Source organism: Sphaerodactylus townsendi, linkage group LG14, assembly GCF_021028975.2.
Source record: "Sphaerodactylus townsendi isolate TG3544 linkage group LG14, MPM_Stown_v2.3, whole genome shotgun sequence".
NCBI classification, from domain to species: Eukaryota; Metazoa; Chordata; class Lepidosauria; order Squamata; family Sphaerodactylidae; genus Sphaerodactylus; species Sphaerodactylus townsendi.
In genome coordinates, this window is record NC_059438.1 from 28,018,368 (window position 1) to 28,042,449 (window position 24,082).

The following is a 24,082-nucleotide window of genomic DNA, read 5'->3' on the forward strand; positions in this document are numbered from 1 at the left end:
AGGTTCCCTTCAGTTACCACATCTACTACCAATGACAGACCTATCCGCTATGAATCTGCCTGTCCTGAATCTATTGTCCACCAACTTCTCTGGATGCCCTTCGGTTCTAGTATTTTGGAAGCGGGAGAAAAAAGTTATCTCTGTCCACTCTCTCTCCCCTTAGTCATCCTGGTTGCCCCCTCACATTTACATTTTCCAGCTCTGCAAGGTTCTTTTTTGAGATATTGTAACCAGAACCGCACATAGCATTCCAAATGAAGTCACATCATAGATCTATGCAGGGGCATTATAATATTGGCTGTTCCATTTTCAAACTCTTTCCTAATAATCTCCAGCACAAAATTTGTCTTTTTCACTGCTGCAGCACACTGGGCTGACATTTTCTGTGAGCTACAAGTTTACCAAGCCCCGTGGCACAGAGTGGTGATCTGCAGTCAAAGCTCTGCTCACAACCTTCATTTGATGCCAACAGAAGTCAGTTTCAGGTATCTGGCTGGGTGTGAAGTGTAGATGACTGGGGAAGGCAACAGCAAACCCCAAAAACAAAGTCAGCCTAGTAAATGTCAAGATTTGATGTAACGTCACCCTATCCGTCGGTAATGACCTGGTACTTGAACAGGGGACTACATTTACCTTTTTGCAAACCCAAGGACTCTTTTCCTGTCAGTCTCAGCAAGTTCAGACCCTGTAAGCATTTACTTAAAATTAGGATTTTCTATTTCAGTGGGTCACATCCAGTGGTGGGATTCAAATAATTTAATAACTGAGAACATAAGAACAAGCCTGCTGGATCAGACCAGAGTCCATCTAGTCCAGCACTCTGCTACTTACAGTGGCCCACCAGGTGCCTTGGGGAGCTCACATGCAGGATGTGGACGCAATGGCCTTCTGCTGCTGCTGCTCCTGAGCACCTGATCTGCTAAGGCATTTGCAATCTCAGATCAAGGAGGATCAAGATTGGTAGCCATAGATCGACTTCTCCTCCATAAAACTGGTTGTTTACAAGCACCATTTTAACAACCGGTTCTGCCAAAGGGGTGCGAACCGGATGAATCCCACCACTGGTCACTTTTATCTCTCCCCTTGAGGGTGAAAAAGCAACGGTGGGTAGGTGCCATTGAGCTGAAAAAATAACCTGAGCAGAAAGGACTAAGCAGCCATTCTCTATCTGTCCAAGGGTGCTCTGGGTTTAAACAGACAAACAAGCATGGAGGACAGAAGCTCAAAACTTTGGCTAATGGGTCTTTGTCTGAAGCCCAGAAAGGGCAGCCTCAGCATTCGCCTGTCATTTTCTCCGAACAGCCATTCATCCTGTTTTATAAAGGACAGTCCTATTTTCAGCTGCATCATCCAGTAACAACATGCGGGATATGATTGATTATTACAATTATATTCCACCTTCTTGTTTTCCAAGTCTCTTCCTCATTTATTCAGCTTCATTTCCTTCCCCACCTGACACCCCATTCCCCATTTAACAATTCAGTCCTGCCCCACAAAAGGCTGGCCTTAGAACCATTTCCCCCCACAAACATTTTTAATCTCCCTCCCCTTTAGCTTCCGGTTATCCAACCATGTTTTGAATACTGCTTGCTTAACAGCTTGCCTGTCCCATAGAACCCACCATCCATTAACTCCATCTGAATCAGAGGCATACCGGGAGAAAATGGAGCCTGGGGCAAAACCTCCTCAAGCGCGTACCCCCCCCACCCCCAAGCCCCACCCCCTCAGCTGGCAGAGGAAGGCAGTGGCGGTCCCAGGCAGCCTAATGGAGTCGGGCCAAGGGGCGCCTGGAGGGCTTGCAGCAGGCTCCTTGCCCGGGCAGAGGCACCTTTCTGTGGGAGGGGCGTGGGGGCAATTTTGCGCCCCTCACGTGATCCAATGGGTGGCACCCAGGTCAATTGATACCCCCCCGTCCCTCTGGCAGATACACCTCTGCTCTGAATCCACCCCAACAAGCAGTTTCAGTTTCAAGCTCATATCTAAGTTCCCAGATGCCCAGTTTATTTTAAAATGGTGATTCTAAACCATTAGCCAGCTTTCAAACATTTTCTTAAACAATGACATCTGCATGATAATTGAAATGCAAAAGGAACATTTAAACTTGGTTCAAGAATGGATTGCAAGCCAAGGGTCATAGAGGGTCATATTTGGGGAGATTCCCCTGTATTAAAAACTCCTTATAATTAGAAAGCCAGCACAACTGGGGGGGGGGGGTTTCCTCTGCATTGCTAGTTTTCAACTTGCATGGAGTTTTTGAGAAATGTAAAAACACATTCAAAGCTGGAAGGGAGGCATACTATTCTACCCCCTCAGGGGACTGCCAGTCATCTACAACTCATCCCTTTGCATGTGTGAACCAGGCCTTATAAGAAACAATCCAGAAACATACAAGATGCAAATAAGTGCTCTGAACTGTACTGGAATTTGGTCAACAAAGTGGAAAGTGCAGTTTCTTCTGAGTCTGCATTATACCTGAGTTATACAGATCTCAGGCCAGCAAGGTTTGAAGTTTGCGATTGTGCACTAAGGCAGAACCAAAAAAGAAAGAATAATTCAATATTGCATTATTTTGATTTATAGCCATTGTTTCTGGCACTTGGTAATGGCTTTAATTTTGAACTGGCTAAATAGTGGCATTGATGGAGCTTCTCCATTTTGTTTTCATGAACTGTTCCCATTTCTATTATCCTCCTCGCTGCCCTCACAAATAGGATTCGTATTGAATTTCATTTTAGGTTCAAGCAAGCAATTGGAATGATGCCTGGGTTTTCCCATAATGCAACAGGGTCACTGGCTAGAGACACCAGTTCTCCGGGGAAGAAAGAGGGAGAGTGGCAACCGCCCATGCCATGGAGACACACTTGGACCTTCCCTATAAGGTGGATCAGACCCACCTTGTTCCAATACATAGAAAGGTCAGAGCCTTTCCCTGGGCGGCAAAAACATAATCCCACGACCAGGGGTAATTTTAGGACTTCGGATATGACTCGACTGACTGGGCTGTTTCAGTTCTTATTGCCCCTTTTGAGCAACACACAAGCTTGTTACCTTCTTCCTCCTCCCACTTGGCTGATATCCTGGCTGGAGGAAAGGATATAAGACAAAAGTGTGCCAACTGGAGACCTGTTCAGACTTTACTGTTGGGGAATCCAATGGCATCTGGGAGCGTGTGCTACTTACTATGCTCCCAAGATGCATGGTTGCCATTTTGTCTGAATAGTGAAGCATGTGTATTTTCCATAATCAGTATGTCTGAACTGGAGGCGTATGGGGGGGAGGGGAAATGGCACCCGGGGACAAAACTTCATCTGGGCACCCCTTGCGGGTTGCGGAGCTCTGCTCCCACCCATCGCGGAGGGGCCTCCCTGGCTCCTGCTCTCCCCAGGGCCTTGGGAAGGCTGCCTGCCTGAAGGAAACCTCGTCTGACTTGGGGCTCCCTTGGCCCCACCCACGTCGTTGCGATGTGGGTGGGGCCGACAAAGGCCCAAGTCAGACAAGGGGGAAGGCTTCTGGTCCCATGGGGGACCAATTTTGCACCACCACCCCATGTGAGCAGATTAGTTGTCCCCAGGCATATGGGGACAACTCCATGAAACATGGAGTATTCCATATGCATAGATAACAAAGATTTAAAATACATGTATTTCCTTATACATCCAAAATCACAACCATACATATGGGGAGAATCATGAGTGACGCATGCTCCTGGTATGCAAAGTAATTAGGGTTGCCAGAAGCTTCTGGGGGTGTGGCATGGGAAACGAGACCACTGCTAAAGGCTCTAGGAATTCTTCCAATTTCTAAAGACCTTAAAAGATTGGGAACTTCCTTACAGTGGTGGTGTCACTTCTGAGTTTTCACCTGGAAATGATGTTGCCACATCATGTGACATTATTCCCCCATTTTTCCCTTACCACTTCACTAAAAAGTGCAAGGAGGCTGTGTAGCTCAGGTGGGACTTCGACCACCACCAGAGGACAACTGATAAAGCTAGCACAATTGGATTCACCCCCCAAGGGTAACATCTAAAAAGGTGTCAAACAAGGATAGTTTTTTTTAAAGGGCATTTCCCTACTTGCCACGACCCCCGTATGCCCCGCGCTGCTCTCAGTACACGTCATTTCTGGCGCATGCCCGGGCTTCCCCACGACGCGGGGTTATCCAAAGGCGCCATTTGGAAGAGCACCAGGAATGATGCACGCTGAGGGGGCACAACAGCGGCAGGGTCGGGGCGGCTGCGTTGTCGCCGCCCCTGTAGTGGGGAGTGCCGGGGGACCCTGCGCTACTTGCCTACAGTAGCGCGGGGCAGAAGGTAAGTGGGAAAATGCCCTGTATTGGGGAGGGGGAGTCCAATGGAGGAAAAATTCTATTTACTCAGGATAGAGCAAGAATAAGTGGAGTGTGTGTACTCAAATGAAATGTCCAACTCTGGGAGACTCTCAGAAATCTTTAAAATGCTCTGTGTCTATCTGAGTTAGTATTCAGGCAAAGCAGGTATTATTGGATTAAGTTTATTTATTTGTTCTTTAAAACTTATTTATTTGTTCTTTAAAACTTTTTAAAAGGCCGCCTGTTCAGAGACCTACTCCAGGTGGTTCATAACTTAAAAAACAAAATCATATTAAAATTAACAACCATGAAAAACCAGCCAATAAAACTAAGAAGCATAAAAAGCACATAAAAACCCAGAAACCTAAGATATTTGGCAGCCTAAATAACCCTCATAACAGTCCTCAGGCTAGAAGCAGATTGTAAAACCAACTAAAAACCTCTAGTTAAAAGGCTGACTATCCAGATTATCGAGCTGATTATCTACCACCATATCTACTGGGTGTTAGTTCAGGCTCTGGCACAGAGTCTTTTGTTGTCTTAATGGTTATTTGACATCAGGATAAGGACAGATAAAATAACACCTTACTGATTCTTCTGCATCTCACAGCACCCATTAGCTATGGTGCAGTACTGCAAAAGGACCCCCATGAAACATAGGCCCCTTCCGCACACACAAAATAATGCGCTTTCAAACCACTTTCACAACTGTTTGCAAGTGGATTTTCCTATTCCGCACAGCTTGAAAGAGCACTGAAAGCAGTTTGAAAGTGGATTATTCTGCGTGTGCGGAATGAGCCATAGTGGTAAGCTACAGTACTGCCGATGAAGCTCTGCTCAGAGTTCGATCCTACTGGGTAGTCCTGCTCTTTGAAGACCACTTTTCTGTGCAGCAAGAAAAAAACCTCTTTTCTCCTCTGACGTCTGTGCTGTCTGGAACAAACATGAGAGGCAGGTTTTTTTAAAAAAGATGTCCTCAGGACATCTTATTTTGGGCATCAGGAGTAAAAAGAAGTCACCTCTTTTTAAAATGTCCTCCAGACATCTCTTTTGTGCCGTGCAGTACAGACCATAGTCTGCCTAGTAAACATTGTGATGTGATGTTACTCCATGGGTCAGTAATGACCCAGTGCTTGCACAGGGGATACCTTTACCTTTAAATATAATGCTGGAATTAAAATCATCCTCCCCGTTTCTATGATACAATTGAACGAAACAGAGTTCCTGGTATGGATCGTTATCTGCTCGGGTAACTAAATACAAGTTGGGGAATTCCTTGATACTTGGGGATAGAATCTGGGGGGGCAGGGAGTTTAGCAGGGTAAAATGCCATAGCGTCCACCCTTTGAAACTGATGTTTCCTCAGGAGAACTGGTCTTTGTAGACTGGAGAGGTAATTCTGAGAGAATGCCACAGTTGCGCCTGGACATTGGCAACTCTATTTCCTGCTCACCAAGCCATAGATTTCGGCAGTAGAGTCCAACTAGCTGCAGAGAGAGCTGCGCATTAGCCCTAAAATGAAGTCATCCAAGGCAGTAGAGAGGCATCTTTATCTATCCCTCTCTATCCTGCACAGAAGAATTGAGGGGAGAGGAACCAGGGAGAAATCACCTGTCAATATATATCCCCCAATAAGCATTTCAGCTCCCTCATTCCAAGATACGATGCGCCATAAGGGGTTCTGCCCCCAACTGCAGCTGAAAGAGTTTGTGTACGATTAAATGCTTTTCTCCCAATCCAAATTAATCTCTTGCAGGCGCTTCTAGCTTCAGAATGATCAGAGCCCTTAGAAGCTTATAGCATGCCAGACTACAGAGGGTAAAACCATGGCGTGCAACCTCTGGCCCTTATTCCTCTCCCTCTGGGACACAGTTAACTGTTTTGACCTTTGCCCCTTCTCTTTAGAACCCACCAACTCCCATTCGCTCAACTTTCCCATACATTGTATGCCACCAAGAGGGCAATAAGCACGCTCAGTTATCACCAAGGCATTTTTAAAAACGTTTATTTCACCAACTAATGTTGTTCTGCAAGCAAGGAGAATCTCATGTTTTGATATCAGGTAACTCAATTTCTACAGGGCTTAAGCCAACTAAAGCTGTATAAGAGTGTGTCCAAATTGTACACAAATACAAAGAGGGGGGTTGTGCAACTCATATACAACAAATGATTTACACAAAGAATGGTTAGCAGTTCAAAGACTAAACAATGAAACAGTTTACTAGATAAACAATGTGAACCACAAGAGATTATGTACTTGATAATCCAGTAAACTGTTACATTATTCAGTCTCTGTACTGTTAGCCATTTTTTTGTGCAAATTATTTGTTTGTTGTTTGTTCAGGGGTATGGCCATGACAGCCCAGTTTTTCTAGAGAAAAATGAATATTCCAAAGCACTAGAAAATCCCAGCATGAAATATGCTGTGCTGAAACCATGGGATTTGGAAACAGATGCCGAGAGATCAAAGGATACTTCTGGTAACCAAGATGTTAATATTGAGGTCTTGAAAGGACACGGTCTCACTGGCACTGCTTTAGGGAGCCAAAAATATTTCAGAGCTTGCACAGAGGGAACATATCAAGTTCACAGATTAGGAGCACTGGAGAAATTCGGTCATTGTATCCTGTACCTTCTGAGAAAATTATGACACACCATTATTTGAATCCCTATCCAATTATTCACCTGCTTGGCCACTCATTCCTCACTGCTTTTTCTTACTAATTTTAAAAATTCTCTTTCTTCCATTGTCCCAGCTCATCTATTATCAATCTCCTTTAATTCCCTTCTAATCATTTTTAATGGGTATCAGGCTTGATTCACTCCAGGATGAGCCTGGCTGTGTGCCAAGGTGATAGAATGTACTGCAAACTGCTGATCATATTTTTAAGTGCACTCTAACATGGCAAACTCCTTGCAAACAGAGCGCCGGCATAGCAACCAAAAAGCCAGGCTAGAAGAACCCCTTCTCCCTGCTGTGGTAATTCCATATTTGTGGACAGATGTTTGCACAGAACAAGAACTGAAGAATGAAATCTACCATCCGCAGTCTGGAATGGCATCACACACCACATTTTGTCTGTATGCGTGAACTAGTCCTTATGCCACAGCAAATACAAGGCATCCAAAGGAGCAGGACTTTTCCAGAGCCAAAAAATTATCATGGAATTCTCTTCAATGAAAGGTTCATTCATCTCCCTCATTGCATTGAACGCATGATGTGGCTTCATAGGGAATCAGACTATTTGGTCTGGCAGTGGCTCGCCTGGATCTCAGGCAGTGGTCTTTCACATCACCTTCTACCTGATCCTTTTAACTGGAAATGCTGAGGATCAAAATTGTAATCTTCTACATGCCAAGCAGATGCTCTACTACTGAGCTAGAGCCTCTGCCCTTCCTGGTTCCTCCTTCCTTCTTTGAAGAAACTGAAGTTGTTTCTGTATAACTGAGCATTTGTAGACTGGGTACAGCTTGCCTTAAGGACAGGAAGTTACCCGCAGTGATGTAACAAGGGGGGCAGCAAGGGTGCTAGAGTCCCGGGCACCGTTTGAATAGGCTTCGAGCCTGCAGTTAAAGCTCAACCCAGCCAGGCTGAGCCCAGCCTCAAATTAAGCACTAAGTCTGACCAGCTCCAGCTTTATAATGCTGGCTCTGCCCCTTAAGTTCAACCTCTGAAGATCAGGTGGAGCTTGCGGGGAGCCAGTAGGATAAAACCTATGAGACCCAGCACTTAGTTTGATGCTGGATGCAGCCTGGTTGGGTCAAGCTTAAACTGCAGGCTCTAAAGCCTACATTTTAAAGCTCAACCCAGCTGAATCCCGTGTGGAACAGGTGCACCCCGCCCCTGAATTCCACATAGAGTTTGGGGATGGGGTGAACTGTTGTGCTTACCCTGGGCATTGATTTAGGCAGCTATGCCCCTCGTTACCTTTATTGCTGACTTCCTGATACTATGGTTATTCTGTTTTTATGTTTTCTTGCTTTTCTCTCATAGTTCTACCTACTTTAAAAACTTTGTAAGTTAAAGGGATTTCAAAACATTACAACTAAACCACAAAAAGGCACAGCAGTCAGAATACACTACAGTGTACCTATGTCTTTCTCCAGACATACATCTAAACAAAACTGTTTTAACGGCATGGCTGAAAGAGGGGAGGCCAGAGATTTCCCTGAGATAGTATAGGAGCCACAGCAGAAAATACTCTCCTTGTTCACTGAACATTCCACTTCTGATGAGGGTACAGTTGCCAATTCTGGGTTGAAAAATACCAGGAGATTTTGAGAGCAGGATCTGGTGAGGGTGAATTTTGGGGAGGCACTAGGTAGTTTATGTGGCCCTCATAGTAATACAGGTAAATGGAGCAACAGCAGGCTGAAGACTGGAAGGGGAAAATAGGATTGTTTCACTTTTACCTCAATGTGGTATCCAGACGTTGTCAGCTCTTCATGGTGTCAGACTGGAGAGTTACTGGACTCACTTCAAAGAAGAAAGGATATATCAATAAGTATGCAAAGAACCCTCAAAGACATAGCTGCTGAGGCCACAATATGCATATAATTGCTGCCAGCTGAGCAGGTGCAGATTGGCCATTGCATAATTTAAAGGGAAATTTCCCATGTCACTGCCAGGTAGGGTTACAACTGCTCTCCAGAAGGAACAAAGAAAAAAAGGTGGGAAAAGTTGAAGAGTTCATAGAAGTACCAAAAAGGTCAAGACTGAGTTCACATATAGGGCTAACAGGTTCAATTATAAAAATTATGAAAATAATAAAAATTGATTCAGATATAGTGGAACCTCGGTTTTCGTTGGTAATCCGTCAGAAAAGAATTGATGAAAACCGAAACCAATGAAAACCGAGGCAAACTTTTCCCTAGGAATCAATGTAAATCCAATTAATTCGTTCTAGGCACTCCAAAAAACATACCAAAAACACATTTTTAGTGAATAAACATTGTGTTTAATGCTGAAAACAGTAACAAACAATAACACTAGGACCAGCTTCAGAGCCAGTGGACCAATGTCACACCAGAAAGCTGTCCAAAGAGGTCTGTTTCTGATGCCTCTTTAAGATTTGTCTGAAATGGGGCAAGACATTGTCATTAAACAAGTTGCAGACACGGCCCTCAATAGCTTTGTCCAGGTGATTTTTCTCCACAAACCCCTGCACCTTACTGCAAATCGCTGAAAACCCAGACAAATTTTTCACTGAAAAAATTGATGAAAACTGAAACTGATGAAAACAGAAGGCAATGAAAACCGAGGTTCCACTGTATATATAGTCAGATAAAAGCAACCACACAAATGGGCCCTTAATAGCCTACAGCAGGGGTGTCCAACTTATTTATCAACTTTTTAAAAGTTCACTAGAGACCAACAAGTTGGGGGGGAGGGGAGCAAGCCTTTGAAAGGCAAACCTCCATTTGTTAGATATCTTTGCTAGAAATCTGCTTTGACTCTTGAAAGCTTATCCCCCCCCCCCCAGCAAAAACAGTCTTGTTTGTCTTGAAGGTGCTACCAGACTCAAGTATAGCTGTTCTACTGCAGACCAACATGGCTACTGCTGAAATGACCTTCTTGGGTATATCACTCTAGCTGAGATTTTTGTTTTCTGCTGGAAATGGCATCTGGGCCAGAACATTCATACATGCTAGAATCAGGGGTAGGGAACCTGCGGCTCTCCAGATGTTCAGGAACTACAATTCCCATCAGCCTCTGTCAGCATGGCCAATTGGCCATGCTGGTAGGGGCTGATGGGAATTGTAGTTCCTGAACATCTGGAGAGCCGCAGGTTCCCTACCCCTGTGCTAGATCATCTGAAGGAACAGAATCCAGGAAAAGCTTCTGGTTAAAAAAAAAACTCTACAAGGAACAGAACAAATGTAGATTTGCCACCATCCTAACTTTTCACAGCTGGAAGCCTTCATCGGAACCATTGAGAACTTACACCCTCCTTGATTCATATCATTTTTCTTCTTTCAGGAAATGGTTATATTGAAGGGAAAGAGCTGGAAAACTTCTTCCAAGAGTTGGAGAGTGCTAGGAAGGGCGCTGGAGTGGTAAGTAGCATTTTTCCCTTTCCCTTTTTTGTCTTCAACTTCTTATCCTTTTATGCATTCAATAGATGTACTTTCCAGTAAAGTACGGAAGTCATACTGTAAGCGAAGCTGACTTCAGCTGCCTACAACCTCTTGCAATCCTGGACTTCTTAGTATTTCTCATCCATCAGATCTTAACACACTGGCTTCCTTCAGACACCGTACCATTGGATTGGGGAAAATTAGGTTGAGTCCAACTAACTCAGCCCCCCCACCCCCACCCCAGCAGGAAGCTAGAATAGCAGGATCCAAAGCAAGCGGCTTGGTCATGTTATAGCCAGGATGAAACCCAACACAATAAATGTATGGGGGCATTAATCCACAGCAGTAGCCACTCCAACAAAACCGGCTCCTTTCACAATAGTCAAGTTACTAGAACTGAGGAGCTAGCACAGAGGCAGAGCCCAGCTGATCAGCTCCCCCCGCTCACATGTTCTCAATTGGGCTGGCCCAACCACTTCTGGGATGGCACTTGGGTTGCCAATCTCCAGCTGAAGCCAGGAAATCTCCAAAATTACCACTGATCTCTGTACTACAAATATCAGTTCCCCCGGAGAATATAGTTGCTTTGGAGAATGGACTCTGCAGCATTATACCCTACTAAGGCTCTTCCCTCTCCAAACTCCATGAACAAATTTCCAGGCATTTTCCAACCCAGATTTGGCAGCCATACATGAGTGAGACCAGCAGCTGGCAAAATATGGCTCGTGGCTCTCATTCACCTCAAAGGAGTTGTCCTTTGAGTAGATCAATAATCTATACAGCACTTCAACCCACAGCATGCAGAGTTTCCTCATACCAAGAAGAAGCCCGAAATAACACTAAATGGGAGTGCAAGAAGAAGAAGACTTTGGATTTATATCCCCCCTTTCTTTCCTGTAAGGAGTCTCAAAGGGGCTTACAATCTCCTATCCCTGCCCCCCCCCCCCACAACAAACATCCTGTGAGGTGGGTGGGGCTGAGAGAGCTCCAAAGTCAAAGAATTGTGACTTAGGAGCTGTGACAAGGTCACCCAGCTGGGAGGTGTGGGAGTGCACAAACTAATCTGGTTCTCCAGATATGCCTCCACAGCTCAAGAGGCAGAGCAGGGAATCAAACCCGGTTCTCCAGATTAGAATGCACCGGCTGTTAGCCACTACATCACGCTGGCTCTCAAGGACAAAGAAGTGAGGGGAGAGGCTGCCCATGAGACTGACCCTGGACCAACCTTCTAGACTTTGGACCCAGTCCCCAAACTTCTCCTGGAGGACCACAATTCATAACATGTTCCTGCCAGTCATTAGGCTGCTGTTGCCCCCCCCCCCCCCCGTTTTCTCCCATCACCCAGAAAGAATAAGACTGTGTGGAAAGGTAAAGAAGTGGTGAGAGGCAGAACAAGCACCTGAGAGAGTAGCAGAGACAGGAAATGTGTCAATTTCCTAATATCCTCACCTACGTTCTCTTTGAAAGAGGGTGTGAAGAAAAAGTCTTCTGCAATGGGATAAAAGTAACTTTTTTGCAAGAAAAGAGCAAGGCAGGAAAGAGTTATAGTGCTCATCTCAACTCATGCTGTTCTCTTTGAAAAAGCAGCTGCAGCAGATGCATTTGTAAAAGAAAACAGATGAAAACAAATATATAAAAAAGAAGAGTGAAATGTGATCAGGGCCGGCCAGCTCTATCACTAGGTCAACTGAGGCCATCATCTTAGGAAGTAGATTTGGATGGGCGCAAACAAAATAATTGCGTGGAAGGCATTTCACAAAAAAATCAGAAACCCTTCTGTACATTTGTGGTTACTGAAGTATTTTTAAAGAGGGTGGCGGGAGAGGATAAAGAGGGTTAACCACCGCAGCTCCCAGGGGTAGTGAGAGAGGCATTCAAGGTGGTGGTGACATTGCCTCAGGGAACCAAGCTGTCTGTAGCCAACACTGCAGTGCTTTGCTTGTGCAACAACACGGAGGAAGGCAAAAGAAGGAAAACGGATGGTGCGTGTGAAAGGGATAGCAGGGGTGAAAAGAAAGAAATGGATCGCTGAATGGGGTGTTATTACTGAGAGAAAGATGGGATCGGAATGGGATGCTTGGTGTGTGTCTGTGTGTAAAAGAGCAGGAGAAACAGGCATAATGCTTGTGGTCTATATGGGGTATTTTGTGTGAATGGGAAAGTTTTTCAAGGGAGTAACATCGTCCCCATTTCTAGACGAATCTCCATATCTTATTCATCTGTGCACCAAATAGCACGTCATTCTCTTCGCTCATTCGTTAAGTTTACAAAATAAAAACACTACAGAATCACTTGTATGACATTCAGGAATTGGCATATAATCATCTGATCTGTGGCTTAGTTCATAGGTTTTTCTATGCTTGGTGTGGTCTATGCTTGGTGTGTTAGTGAAATTATTTTGCTGTTAACTTGAAAGTGTTAATGTTTAGACTCGGGCGGTGGTTGGGTAATGTATGCTGTGTATTCAATGGCTGCTCAGAAGTTAATCTCCTCATAAAGGGGACCAATTTTTACTTTTTGTACAAGGATACTGTGACATTCTTTAATCTGACGCATTAGGCCTTTGGGGAAATCACTTGTTTAACACCATCTCAAGATACACCACACTGATCTGGACAGCTCAGACTAGCCTAATATCATCAGATCTCAGAAGCAAAGCAGGGTCAGCCCACATTAGTATTTGGATGGGAGACCACCAAGTAACTCTAGGGTTGCTAAGCAGAGGCAGACAATGGCAAACCACATCTGAGCATCTCTTGCCTTTGAAACCCTACAGAGTCATAAGTTGACTGCAAGCTGGTGGCACTTTCCATCTCCACTAAGATGTACCCGCTCTTGTTTGGTGTGCCTCTGTTTGTAAACCAAGAACATATCCAGGAAACAAAAAAAGGATCAGACTAGGAAACAAGCTGGGTTGTGATGCTGGGGGAGCTGTGGCTAAAACTCCCCAGAGGAACGCCAGAAGTCCCACAGGAACCCGGGAAGCCTGCTGTAGCACAGCAATTCAAATCCCATTTTAGGCACATTGCTGTTCTTGTAGTCACCATTGCTGGCTGCAATACAGGCAAGAGACGGTGAAGCACCCACTCAGCTATTCATGTGTATGCTAAGGGCCCTTTATTCATGCAGTGCTTACCTCAAAGCTGTTTGTTTTGAAGGGGGCCTTCCCTAGTTTTCAGTTTACTTGCAAGGAAGCGGCCCACTCATTTCTCTGAGCCCAGTCACCACTTTGCCTGCCCCCTGCTTCTGGGTCAAAAGGTTGATTGCTGCCTTTTTCTTTTCTTTAGTCATTTTAACAATTTATTGCTCCTGCCGGAAATGCTGGCAGAGCAGTGGGTAGAACTGCTCCTGCATGGGTGGGAGAAGGTAGGGAGGAGCGGAAAACTGGGAGGAAGTCAAACACATATTGGTCTGGTACGCTTTCCTTGTGTGGCTTCTCTGATCTGTGGTGCAGTAAGTTTGGGAGGGGGAAAACATGTGCGCCACCACACACAACAAACACCCTGTGTGGTGGGTGGGGCTGAGAGAGCTCCAAAGAACTATGACTAGCCCAGGGTCACCTAGCTGGCCTGTGTGGAAGTGCACAAACTAATTTGGTTCACCATAAAGCCTCCACAGCTCAAGTGGCAGAGCGGGGAATCAAACCTAGTTCTCCAGATTAGAGTGCATCTGCTCTTAACCACTACACCATGCTGGCTCTCAGATGGGCACCCTGAATACATTTTTTGAACACTTATGCAACTAAAGTGGGAAGATTCCTCTATAGGAAGTTCTTCTGCACAAATAACAGACAAGTTGCCTTTCTTTCCTTTTTGCAGGAATCCAAGAGCCTCAACTTTGGAGAAAAGATGAAGGACTTCATGAGAAAATATGATAAGAATGCAGATGGCAGAATTGAACTGGCCGAGGTGAGCTATGTAAACATGGGGGTGCAAATCCAGGACCATACCCTATCTCAACAAAAGAAAAAAATGTGACTGTGTGTGGTGTGGTGGAAATGACACTCGCATCTTTCTGCAGGGCAAAGAAGTGCAATTCTCCGGTTGCGTTTTAATAAGTATTTTAAGCACCGCTTCTGTCGAAACCTTTCTTCTGTGCCCTGTTAAGCTTGCTACTGTGATAAAGGGGCATTCTTGGTGCATCTGAAGTCTATTAGCAGAACATGCCTTTTTGATGATTGAGCCCGCCATTTTGTGCCAGCTTGAGCAATCTGCTCAATGAAGAAGGAAGACTTTAATGATGTGCAGATCTTCTCTGCCTTTCAGGGAGAGAATTTCAAAATTGTGGCTAGGAATGTTCAGAAAGCTTTGAGATTTATCTCAATAACTATGAGATTACAGTTGCGAGCTTTGCAGTAGCCCATGTGCTTCATGGTGTGAGAAGAGGCATGCTGGGTCAGCCCACTGGTCCATCTAGCCCAGCATACTGTCTCACACAGTGGCTAACCAGACCCTCTGGAGGGCTAACAACAGACCACAGAAGCCAAACCTTTGATGTTGTCTCTTGGCACTGGTATTCAGAGGTGTGGTGCTTCTCAGTGTGATGGTATCCTTTAGTTAGGAGACAGGAATAGATCTGTCTTCTAGTGGTGGGATTCAGCAGGCTTGCACCACTTCGGCAGAACCGGTTGTTAAAATGGTGCTTGTAAACAACCAGTTGTTAAATTATTTGAGTCCCACCACCAGAGCCAGTTGTTAAATTATTTGAATCCCACCACTGCTGTCTTTCATGAATCTATCTAACTCTAATCCCCTTTTAAAGTCATCTATGGCTGTGGTTACCACTACACCCTTAAAATTCCACATTTTAATCACTTGTTGTAGAAAGAAATATTCCTTTAGTCTGGCATGATTCTGCTGCCCGTCAGCTTTGCTGGATGCCTTCAAGTTCCAGTATTCTGGAAGAAACATAACTATTGCACAGATCCTCTACCATCACTGCTGGTGAGGGGTTTGAAGATGACTGCCAGCAATTTGTTGGGTGAATGAGTGGACGAATAAACTAGATAAGTCTAAAAGGACTTCCAGCTTCATCTCTCTTTCCTCTCGCCCTTGTTGCATGCTTAGCAATTCCAGATACTTTTTACTGCAGTTGATGTGGCTAAGAAATACCCATGTGGTACAGTGGTTTAAGTGTCACTGCGGGATTACCAAGATGGGGTAGCTCAAATGTTCATAATCCTGTGGGTGAGCTGGGGCCATTCGTCATGTTTCCCATGACCTACTTTACAAAGTTGTTCCGAGGGGGAAAAAAACTGAGAGGGAGATCCACATAACCCATCCTGATCTGCTTGAAGGAAAGGCAAGATGAAAATGCAATAAATAAATACATGCCTAAGTAAATCAAACAAAGCTAGGCAGTTGAGCCTGGGCACTTGCATTTCTCTGTATGATGTGGTGTGGCAAAGCTTCTCACTCGTTGCAAGAAAATAGGGAAACCACATAAAGGAGCCCTTGACAAGGAGGCAGGAGGAGGACAGAAGGAAACAGTAACCTGAAAGTTCAATGACTGGCCATTGGAGCTGTGGTGTAGCTGGTTTCATTTGAATTTTACCAGCAGGATTTGGAGCCATTTGGGACAAATGCTTAGAAAGAAGGCAGTCATATTTTGATTTGTATCTTTCTCAGGTAGGCTTCAGATTACCTTAACCTGGATTCCTGTTGTCTTCTTACCTGGCATCTATGCTGTGACCAGGAGTTACCTGGAAATTCTAAAGTATGCTAATTAATATGCTTGAGGCGGTGTATGTGTGAGGGAATACCTTGTGACTATTTTCCCTCACCAGCAAAATGGCTGTGAGGGAATACCTTGTGACTATTTTCCCTCACCAGCAAAATGGCAAAACAAAGCAGGTGGGAAGGATGTGCTTGTGCGCCTGCACTTCTTACACTTCATCACTGAAGTCCTTGTGTCTGTTCTCTTTTTCCTCTTCATCAGCTGGCACAGATCTTGCCCACGGAGGAGAACTTCCTGCTGTGTTTCCGACAGCACGTTGGCTCCAGCGCTGAATTCATGGAGGTAAGTATTCCTGCTCTCTTCCTTGGACAGTGTCCCAGAAACCTTGGGTCAAAACAGATGCAATCAGGTTCTGAGAGATTTCCATTCCTTTTTGAAAAGATAAATTAAAGGCACGCGCAGCCCCAATTCAGATAGGAGATATTCAGAGAAGGTCGCTTAACCCTTCAAGCCCTGCATAGTTTTACTAATCAAAATGAGGTTTACCTTGCTACTAGCAGTTTAACTAAAAACCATCCTCCTCCATGGTAGTGCTAATAATGGCCTTAGGGTCGTGGTTTAAACTAACTGAGGAGAGGATGCCAGGGCAGCTGTGGTGTGGTTGACATAGAAATTCCTTGCAGTATTACTGTGCCAAAGAGGAAATAAGTGGGCACTCTCTAAGCAGGTGCCGTATAAATAAATGAATAGTTGCTGACATGTAACCATCTTTAGACATAAATCCAACAGCTGTGAAATAGCAACCCATCTAGGCAATTAAAATGAATAATAGGCAATGAATACTGTGTCACAAGAAACCTGAGCCCCTCTATTGTTAGCTAGAAGGAAAATCAAGTTCTGTGTTAGGCATAAGCAATTAGCAATTAAATCGATCCCACTCTAACAATACCACTTATAATAATTTGGGCCTAAAATATTCATTCTTCTAATAATGTTGCAAAGCCTTGACCCGCTGCCCTGACCTGGCTGTAGACAAAAACAGTCCAGCAGTAGAAGGGGAGGGAGCAGCAGAATGAGATCTGAATTGATACCTTGGCTGATCTGGGAGTCTTGATTCGGGAAAAAGTAAATCTTTACACAAGTTGATTGCCTGCCTATCATTAAAAAGGCAGAAATGAAGGCCAATAAGGGACAGAATGTAAGTTGCCCTTGTGCTTTTGCAAGAATATGAACTATGGATCAATGTCAAATTTGGAGGCACATAAATGTGTGGGACAGAGTGCTTTGGTACTAAACACACAGACACACATTTTGACCTCTGCTATAGCCATTAAATTCTTTTTTAAAATTTAATATTGCTTTATTGGATTAAAACATAGAAAGTTTACAAATAGAAGGGAAACAAAGTTTACAATGTCTTGCATGACTTCAATTAAATAACAAAAACAATGGTTACGTCTGCTCAACCTTTAACTTATTTACATTTCTTTGAATTCATCATAAGTTCCATCCGTTCGTTATAAATTTGATTCATTAGGGGGGGAAATTAAATAGGCTCGCAATTTACCGTGGAACAAAAATAAGGATAATGAGGTCTAACAAGAAAAGGCAGAAAGAAGTAATTAGGACGTAGGTTAAGTAGGATATAAGATATAAAGAGAAGTCAAGAAGAGATAGATAAAAAGGTTATTAACATAACCCTGAGTTTATTTAAACAAGCAAATATCCGTCAAATATTGTCATCTGCACCATCTTAAGCAGACTTCGTTAGTGAGCCTTATGTTGTTCTATTACATTTTAACTATTGCCCAAGGGAAAGAAAATGCTATATTATTTTAATAGGAAGAACAGATTAGTCAATAATAGTGTATATGTTATTTGGTATATTCTACCCTACTAATTAACACCTGGTATTACTCTTATCTATTTGTTCTACCTTATCTTAAATGACTGTTACATACAATCAATAATTAAATAATCTATTGGATATAAGTCAACCTCTAGCTTTTCCGTTATATAGTTAGTCCAGAGTAGCCATTAAATTCTGATGCGCAGAGTCATCTATCACTGTGCAAAAAATTGGGACCCCACATTGAGTGGTCCAATGTAAAATTTACTGACTCTGGAGAAGACAGAGTGTGATATGGTTTTCCTTTGATCAAAGGGATCAAAGACGTTACACTTGAATTGCCAAATGCCAAGTTAGAATCTGGAGCTTGTGCTGCACCTTCAGGCACTTGCTCAAGCATTGCAAGGGGCTGCGCTTCATGAAGACATGATTACATGAAGCCATTCTGACCAGACAAAATAGGCATTGGAAGAATGGGGAGCATGTCCCCGAACCTCACAACAGGCGGGTCGTATTTTGATCTGACTGACGGGGCATCTTCTCAGTACCCAAACTCTTTTAAAGCAAATGGGCTTTCCTTGGGAGACTCTGGAAAAACCTTCAATTGGCAATCTAGGGATCACCATAGTTGACTGCATTTTAAGGGAGGGGGGGAATAAGGCTTTGGAAGGCACCTCCTTAAAACACCAATAGTAGCACGGGAAGCCCAATTCCGTTAGCAAAACTGATCAGGGCGAAATTTTAATGTCTCTCTCCTCTTACTGCATGGTCTCAATCTGAATCCCAACAGCACGCAGACATAGTTTGCCTTTCATAGATGATCTTTGTTACATCTTTTGTTTATGTCTTGTAACTCTCATTTCCATGCACCCAGACACCTGTCTAGTCTTATCGTGAAGCTAGAAATCAGTGATCAAGGATGAGATTGACCACCATAACTGGAAGAGAGGATAAGAAGCAAGGTCAGGCCTGTTTTGAGACCTGGCTCTGTCTCCAAACTCACCAATGTGACAGCTGCAGGTTGTCACTTCGCTAGTACTGAATCACACCCCTCCCCATAAACGCTGCTGCTACAACCAAGGAGTCGAATTTACCACCACCCCCACTCCAAGTGATGGCCTTGTATGGGTGAGGTCATGGAGTGAACTTCAATGTTTCTTTCCTTCCCATACTCAAGACAGCTGTGGATGTCAGACATATATCACCCCGTTCCCAAAGTTAGCTCCCAGATTTGATGGGGAGGGCAATCTTTGTTCCTAATAAGTGCAGGAAAATGCCTGAGAACATTTCATTTCTTTATCATTCTGAACATTTTCCTGCCTAATCCTAAAGAATCTGCTAAAGACTTGGTGCAGCTCTTGAATTCATTTAGCAAAGCCTCGGGGTACAAGGTTAATCTAGACAAATCAGAATAGATGGGTCTTTAATATAAATAGTCTGTAAAAATGGACTGGCTAAATTTTGCTCCATGGTATGGAAAATGGATTATATTAAATATCTAGGACTTGGGGATATTTCATTAGTTACAAATAATCATTAGATGTTATTCCTGGAGGTGGAAAAAGACTTAAGCTTCTGGCATCCTCTCTCTCTGTCTTTGATGGATGGCAAAGTCCCCACTGCGAAGATGAATATTCTGCCTAAAATTCTTTTCTTATTTATTAACATCCTATTGCAAGTTAAATCCTCCCCATTAGATAGCTGGCAGACGTTGATTTTTAAGTTCCTTTGACCGGTTAATCCACCCAGAATGGGGACTAAAACCCTTTGTAGAAAAGAGAGGAAGGGAGGGTTTGGGGGTTTTTAACATCAAACTATTCTAAAGCGGTTAAATGAGAAGCCGTGAGAGAACTGTTTATCCCGAAGACAAAATGCATTGTTAGTAAAATCTGTTCTCGCACACACACAAATTATTTGTTTTCAAGGAAGAAGCATGAGATTCAATGTTACTTTAGTTTAGTTTCAGTAGTACCCTAAGAGTTATATCCTTCTGAGACCATTTTACTTCAATGGATGTAGAACAGCATAACTCTGCATAAGGTGGTACTGTTAATCTGGTATGAATCTGAGCCTCTCAATATATATATATATATAACGAGAAGAAAAACATATATATATTAAATGAGCAACTGATAGATAAGAATTTTTAGGAAATACTTGCATTTAGAGGAATTAGAAACTGTACGCCATTAGGATACCCAGAAAAGAAATTCCTATACATCCCTGTGGAAGGTGCCTGTCTACTAATGCAGAACCTGCTCCATATCTTGTGGTCTTATTCAAGTCAATCATTCTGGCATCAAGTACTTGGCTTGGTTAGTGAGAGGACTGAAGAGGAAATTCCTCCTGATTTTTTTATTGTGCTACATGAGGGATGGAATTGAGGGGACTGATCTTGACTCAGGAATTAGTTTATTAATGGCAGCCAAATTGTCAATTGTGACTTCTTCGGTACAGTCAGATCAATTCAGAAATAAATGTGATCTTGATGACTGAAATGACCTGCTAGTAGGAGCCAGAGAGGTTCAGACAGGCCCACAACTGTCCTGAAGGGCAAGGCAAGAAAGTGTTTATCAACAAGGTTGGTATTTCTTCAGTTTTTAAGTTTTTAGGGAAATCCTATTTTACTGTGTATGGCTTTGATTATAATTTTGATGTATTTTGCAGTGTTGACATTTGTGCAATCTTTTTCATTTTCTGTGTGCTATTTTTACTTTTTGTCCTGGTTTTTTTAGAAATATACTCTGAGAGCGAAAAAGAAAATTCTGGGCATTTATCATTTACCAGCAAATCATGGAAAAAATGGATCATTTATTGAAAAAGTTCTTTGATCAAAATAGGGAAAATCATAAATAGTCAGATAACAAAGTGCTGTTCTGACATTTACCCCTTGCCAATGGCCTAAATCATGATCAATAAATAATGGTAATTGCCTTTGAGATTTACCAATGAAATCTTTCACCACTTCTCATTGGTGATCACCTGAATTTTTGACATTCACCATAAATAATAGATATTTAAAGCATTCTTAAATTGTGATGATTAAAACATCCAAATACTTCTCTTAAGATTGCCAAAGGTGGCATGAATCACTAGACAACTCTGTTTAGGAATAACACATGAAACAATAGTTTGGGAACCAAAAACACACAGAGGAATTGCTTCCCATTGATCACCAATTACTGTAACAAATCTGTGATGTTTCCATTCTAGGCTTGGCGGAAATATGATACAGATCGTAGCGGCTACATAGAAGCCAATGAGCTCCAGGTGGGTTGTATGAGAAGTCCTTTCTGGGTTCTTGAGGGATGAGATACAAAATGGATCAGAGCTGAACTTTAAGAAAATGCTAATTGCTGAAACCAATGGTACACATTTTCTAATGCAAAAGCAAATTGAACAATCAAAATAACAAGAATAACCAAAGAAAGAATACTCCAGCTTTATATCATGTGTTGAAAATGCTTTAGAGACCGGCCATGATCATCTTCAATAAGATAGAAAAGTTCATTTTTATACCCCACTTTCCTCTACCATAAGGAGTCTCCAAGCAGCTCACAATCACAATCCCTTCTTCTCTCCACAACAGAAAAGTTTAAAAAGGAAATGAAAGAAAGTAATGAGAAGTAAAACAAAGATAAAGGGGAGCCTGTTTTCAAGAGCTCAATGGCTCACTCACACTGCTGATTGTTATGCTGCGGGAACCATGATTAACATTATAAATTTGATGAATGAACGAACGAACAAACAAACATGAGGATGTGTTATAAGGTGGGGGTTTCCCAGTCTACACTTTGAATTCTGCACATTTTTATTTATTTGGTACATTGTATCCTGTTCTTGAGAGCCAGCATTGTGTAATTGTTAAGGAGTGGTGGAGTATAAGCTGGTGAGCCGGGTTTCACTACTCCACATGAAGCATGCTGGGTTACCTTGGACCAGTCACAGTTCTCTCAGAACTCTCTCAGTCCCTCCTTCAAAAGGTGCCTGTTATGGGGAGGGGGAAGAGAATGTGTAAGCTCCTTAGAGACTCCTTAAACTAGTAAAAAGGCATGGTATTTGTTTTAAAAGCCCTGCTCTTCCTTTAAAAACCTTGGTGCAAAATACATAATTTTGCCCCCTTTTTACACCACCTCCAGCGTGGTGTAGTGGTTAAGAGCAGGTGCACTCTAATCTGGAGAACTGGGTTTGATTCCCTGCTCTGCCACTTTAGCTGTGGAGGATTATCTGGTGAACCAGATTAGTTTGTGCACTCCCACACCTCCCAGCTGGGTGACCTTGGGCTAGTCACAGTTCTTTGGAACTCTCTCAGCCCCACCCACCTCACAGTGTGTTTGTTGTGTGGGGGAGAAGGGAAAGGAGATTGTAAGCCCCTTTGAGTCTCCTTATAGGAGAGAAAGGGGGAGATAAATCCCACCACCACCACCTCCTCTTCCTCTTCTTCTTCTTCTTCTTCTTCTTCTTCACCTTCTGAGTAAATGTGTTTATGATCAGGCTGTAAATCACTCGGAACCTTCTCATAATGCCTCGCTTTCTTTGCAGGGATTCCTGTCTGATTTGTTAGAGAAAGCGAACAAGCCCTATGAGGAATCAAAGCTACAAGAATACACACAGACTATAGTAAGTGGGGGAAGTATCTGGCCTCCAATGGAAGGCTGCTCAGCTTGGAAATATTGTGCATGATGCCCAGCTACTTTTCTGCAAATTTTGGCTGTCCAGGGTAACAGGGAGAGAGGGAAACTCTTGGCAGAAAAGAGATGAGCTGCAGTGGACAACGTTTATCTTGAAGAAAGAGAAGTGCTGGGACTCCAGTGAGACTCAGCCTAGAAATTCTGCAATCAGATGAGACAACAGCACCCTGCACATATGCAGAAACACTCTCTTTTCAAACAGGATTTTACTTGTATTTGTGAACATTTGTAAGATGAAGGTGCATTACTGAGACATATTCTACGCAATGGCAAATGCAGAGATAAAGAGAGACCACGTAAATATATTTTAAAAATTAAATGTTGATCTTTTTATAGAAGATAATGTTTTAAGTCCAAAATGTGAGAGCTCCAGCAGGCAAACAAGGTCAAGGTGATCAAATTTTAGAGTAATAAGTCCCCTCAATGCTCTAATTACAGCTAGATTTTATTCCAGTAGCACCTTAGAAACCAACAAGATTTTGGGGGAATAAGCTGTTATGAGTGAAAGATCCCTTCGTCAGATACAAGTTGAAATGATCCACAAAAACCTGACTGATTGGGATTGCTGACATCTCTATGCTAGTCTAGAAATTATTCCCCCAGATTGTAGCCAGGAAGCCTCATCAGCTCAGTATGATACTCCATGTCCTACAAAAACCAGCCTCGCCAAACTTCTTACAGATTGTTATTTCATGATACAACTGGAAACAGCGGGGCTATTAGGACTTGGCAAAATGAGATGGTGGGGAGAGACAGCTTCCATGCCGCCGTTCTAAACTGTATCATGCTTTCCTTAATTTTAAGAGACATTTTCTCTAGCTGCTGATGTGACTGCAGGGATTGTGAATGTGGTCCAGGGCCCAACACCTTAAAAAAGTAACATCTAGCTTGGCCCTCAGTGGTAGAGCATATGCTGAGAATGCAGACATATATCGGTAGAGGAGCTAGAAAAGATCTTTTTCCTCTAGAAAACCTGGAGGGCGACTGCCAGTCAGAGTAAACAACACCGAGCTTGATAGACCAGTGGCCTGAATTAGTATAAGGCAGCTTAATAAATTCAACCAACCAGCAACCTAGCAGGTTTTGCTGTGCACACACACACACACCCCGGTCTGTCTTTGATTACAACACAGTTTACATGTAGAAAATGAATCCAGGCTATACATTGGGAATGCCCCAGTATCCTGAGGGCCACTAACAGGCTGTCATTTTGTACCTTGCAGCTGCGGATGTTTGATTTGAATGGGGATGGAAAGCTTTGCCTGTCGGAAATGTCACGGTAAGATTTTCTGTTTGTGTTGTTTAGAAATGCAAACAGAGCCCCTGGGTGTTGGGTGAACTGTCATTTCTGCAGCTTCAGAGTCAAAATAGATAAAAATTCTAACATATCCGTGAATGGATCTCTAGAGTGTTTTTAAAACCAAAAAATAACAGCCATGGAGCCCCCATCTGCATTACG

At 43.2% G+C, this 24,082-nt stretch overlaps 1 protein-coding gene across 1 annotated transcript in view; it reads left to right on the top strand.

The window, feature by feature from the left end:
- CALB2 (calbindin 2) overlaps positions 1–24,082 on the top strand; it is a 41,770-nt gene that overhangs the window by 12,256 nt on the left and 5,432 nt on the right. The window contains exons 2-7 of the mRNA XM_048515882.1: positions 10,310–10,386; positions 14,226–14,315; positions 16,345–16,425; positions 21,146–21,202; positions 22,475–22,552; positions 23,847–23,902. Of these exons, the coding sequence (XP_048371839.1) occupies positions 10,310–10,386; positions 14,226–14,315; positions 16,345–16,425; positions 21,146–21,202; positions 22,475–22,552; positions 23,847–23,902 (439 nt within the window). The remainder of the gene's footprint in view (positions 1–10,309; positions 10,387–14,225; positions 14,316–16,344; positions 16,426–21,145; positions 21,203–22,474; positions 22,553–23,846; positions 23,903–24,082) is intronic.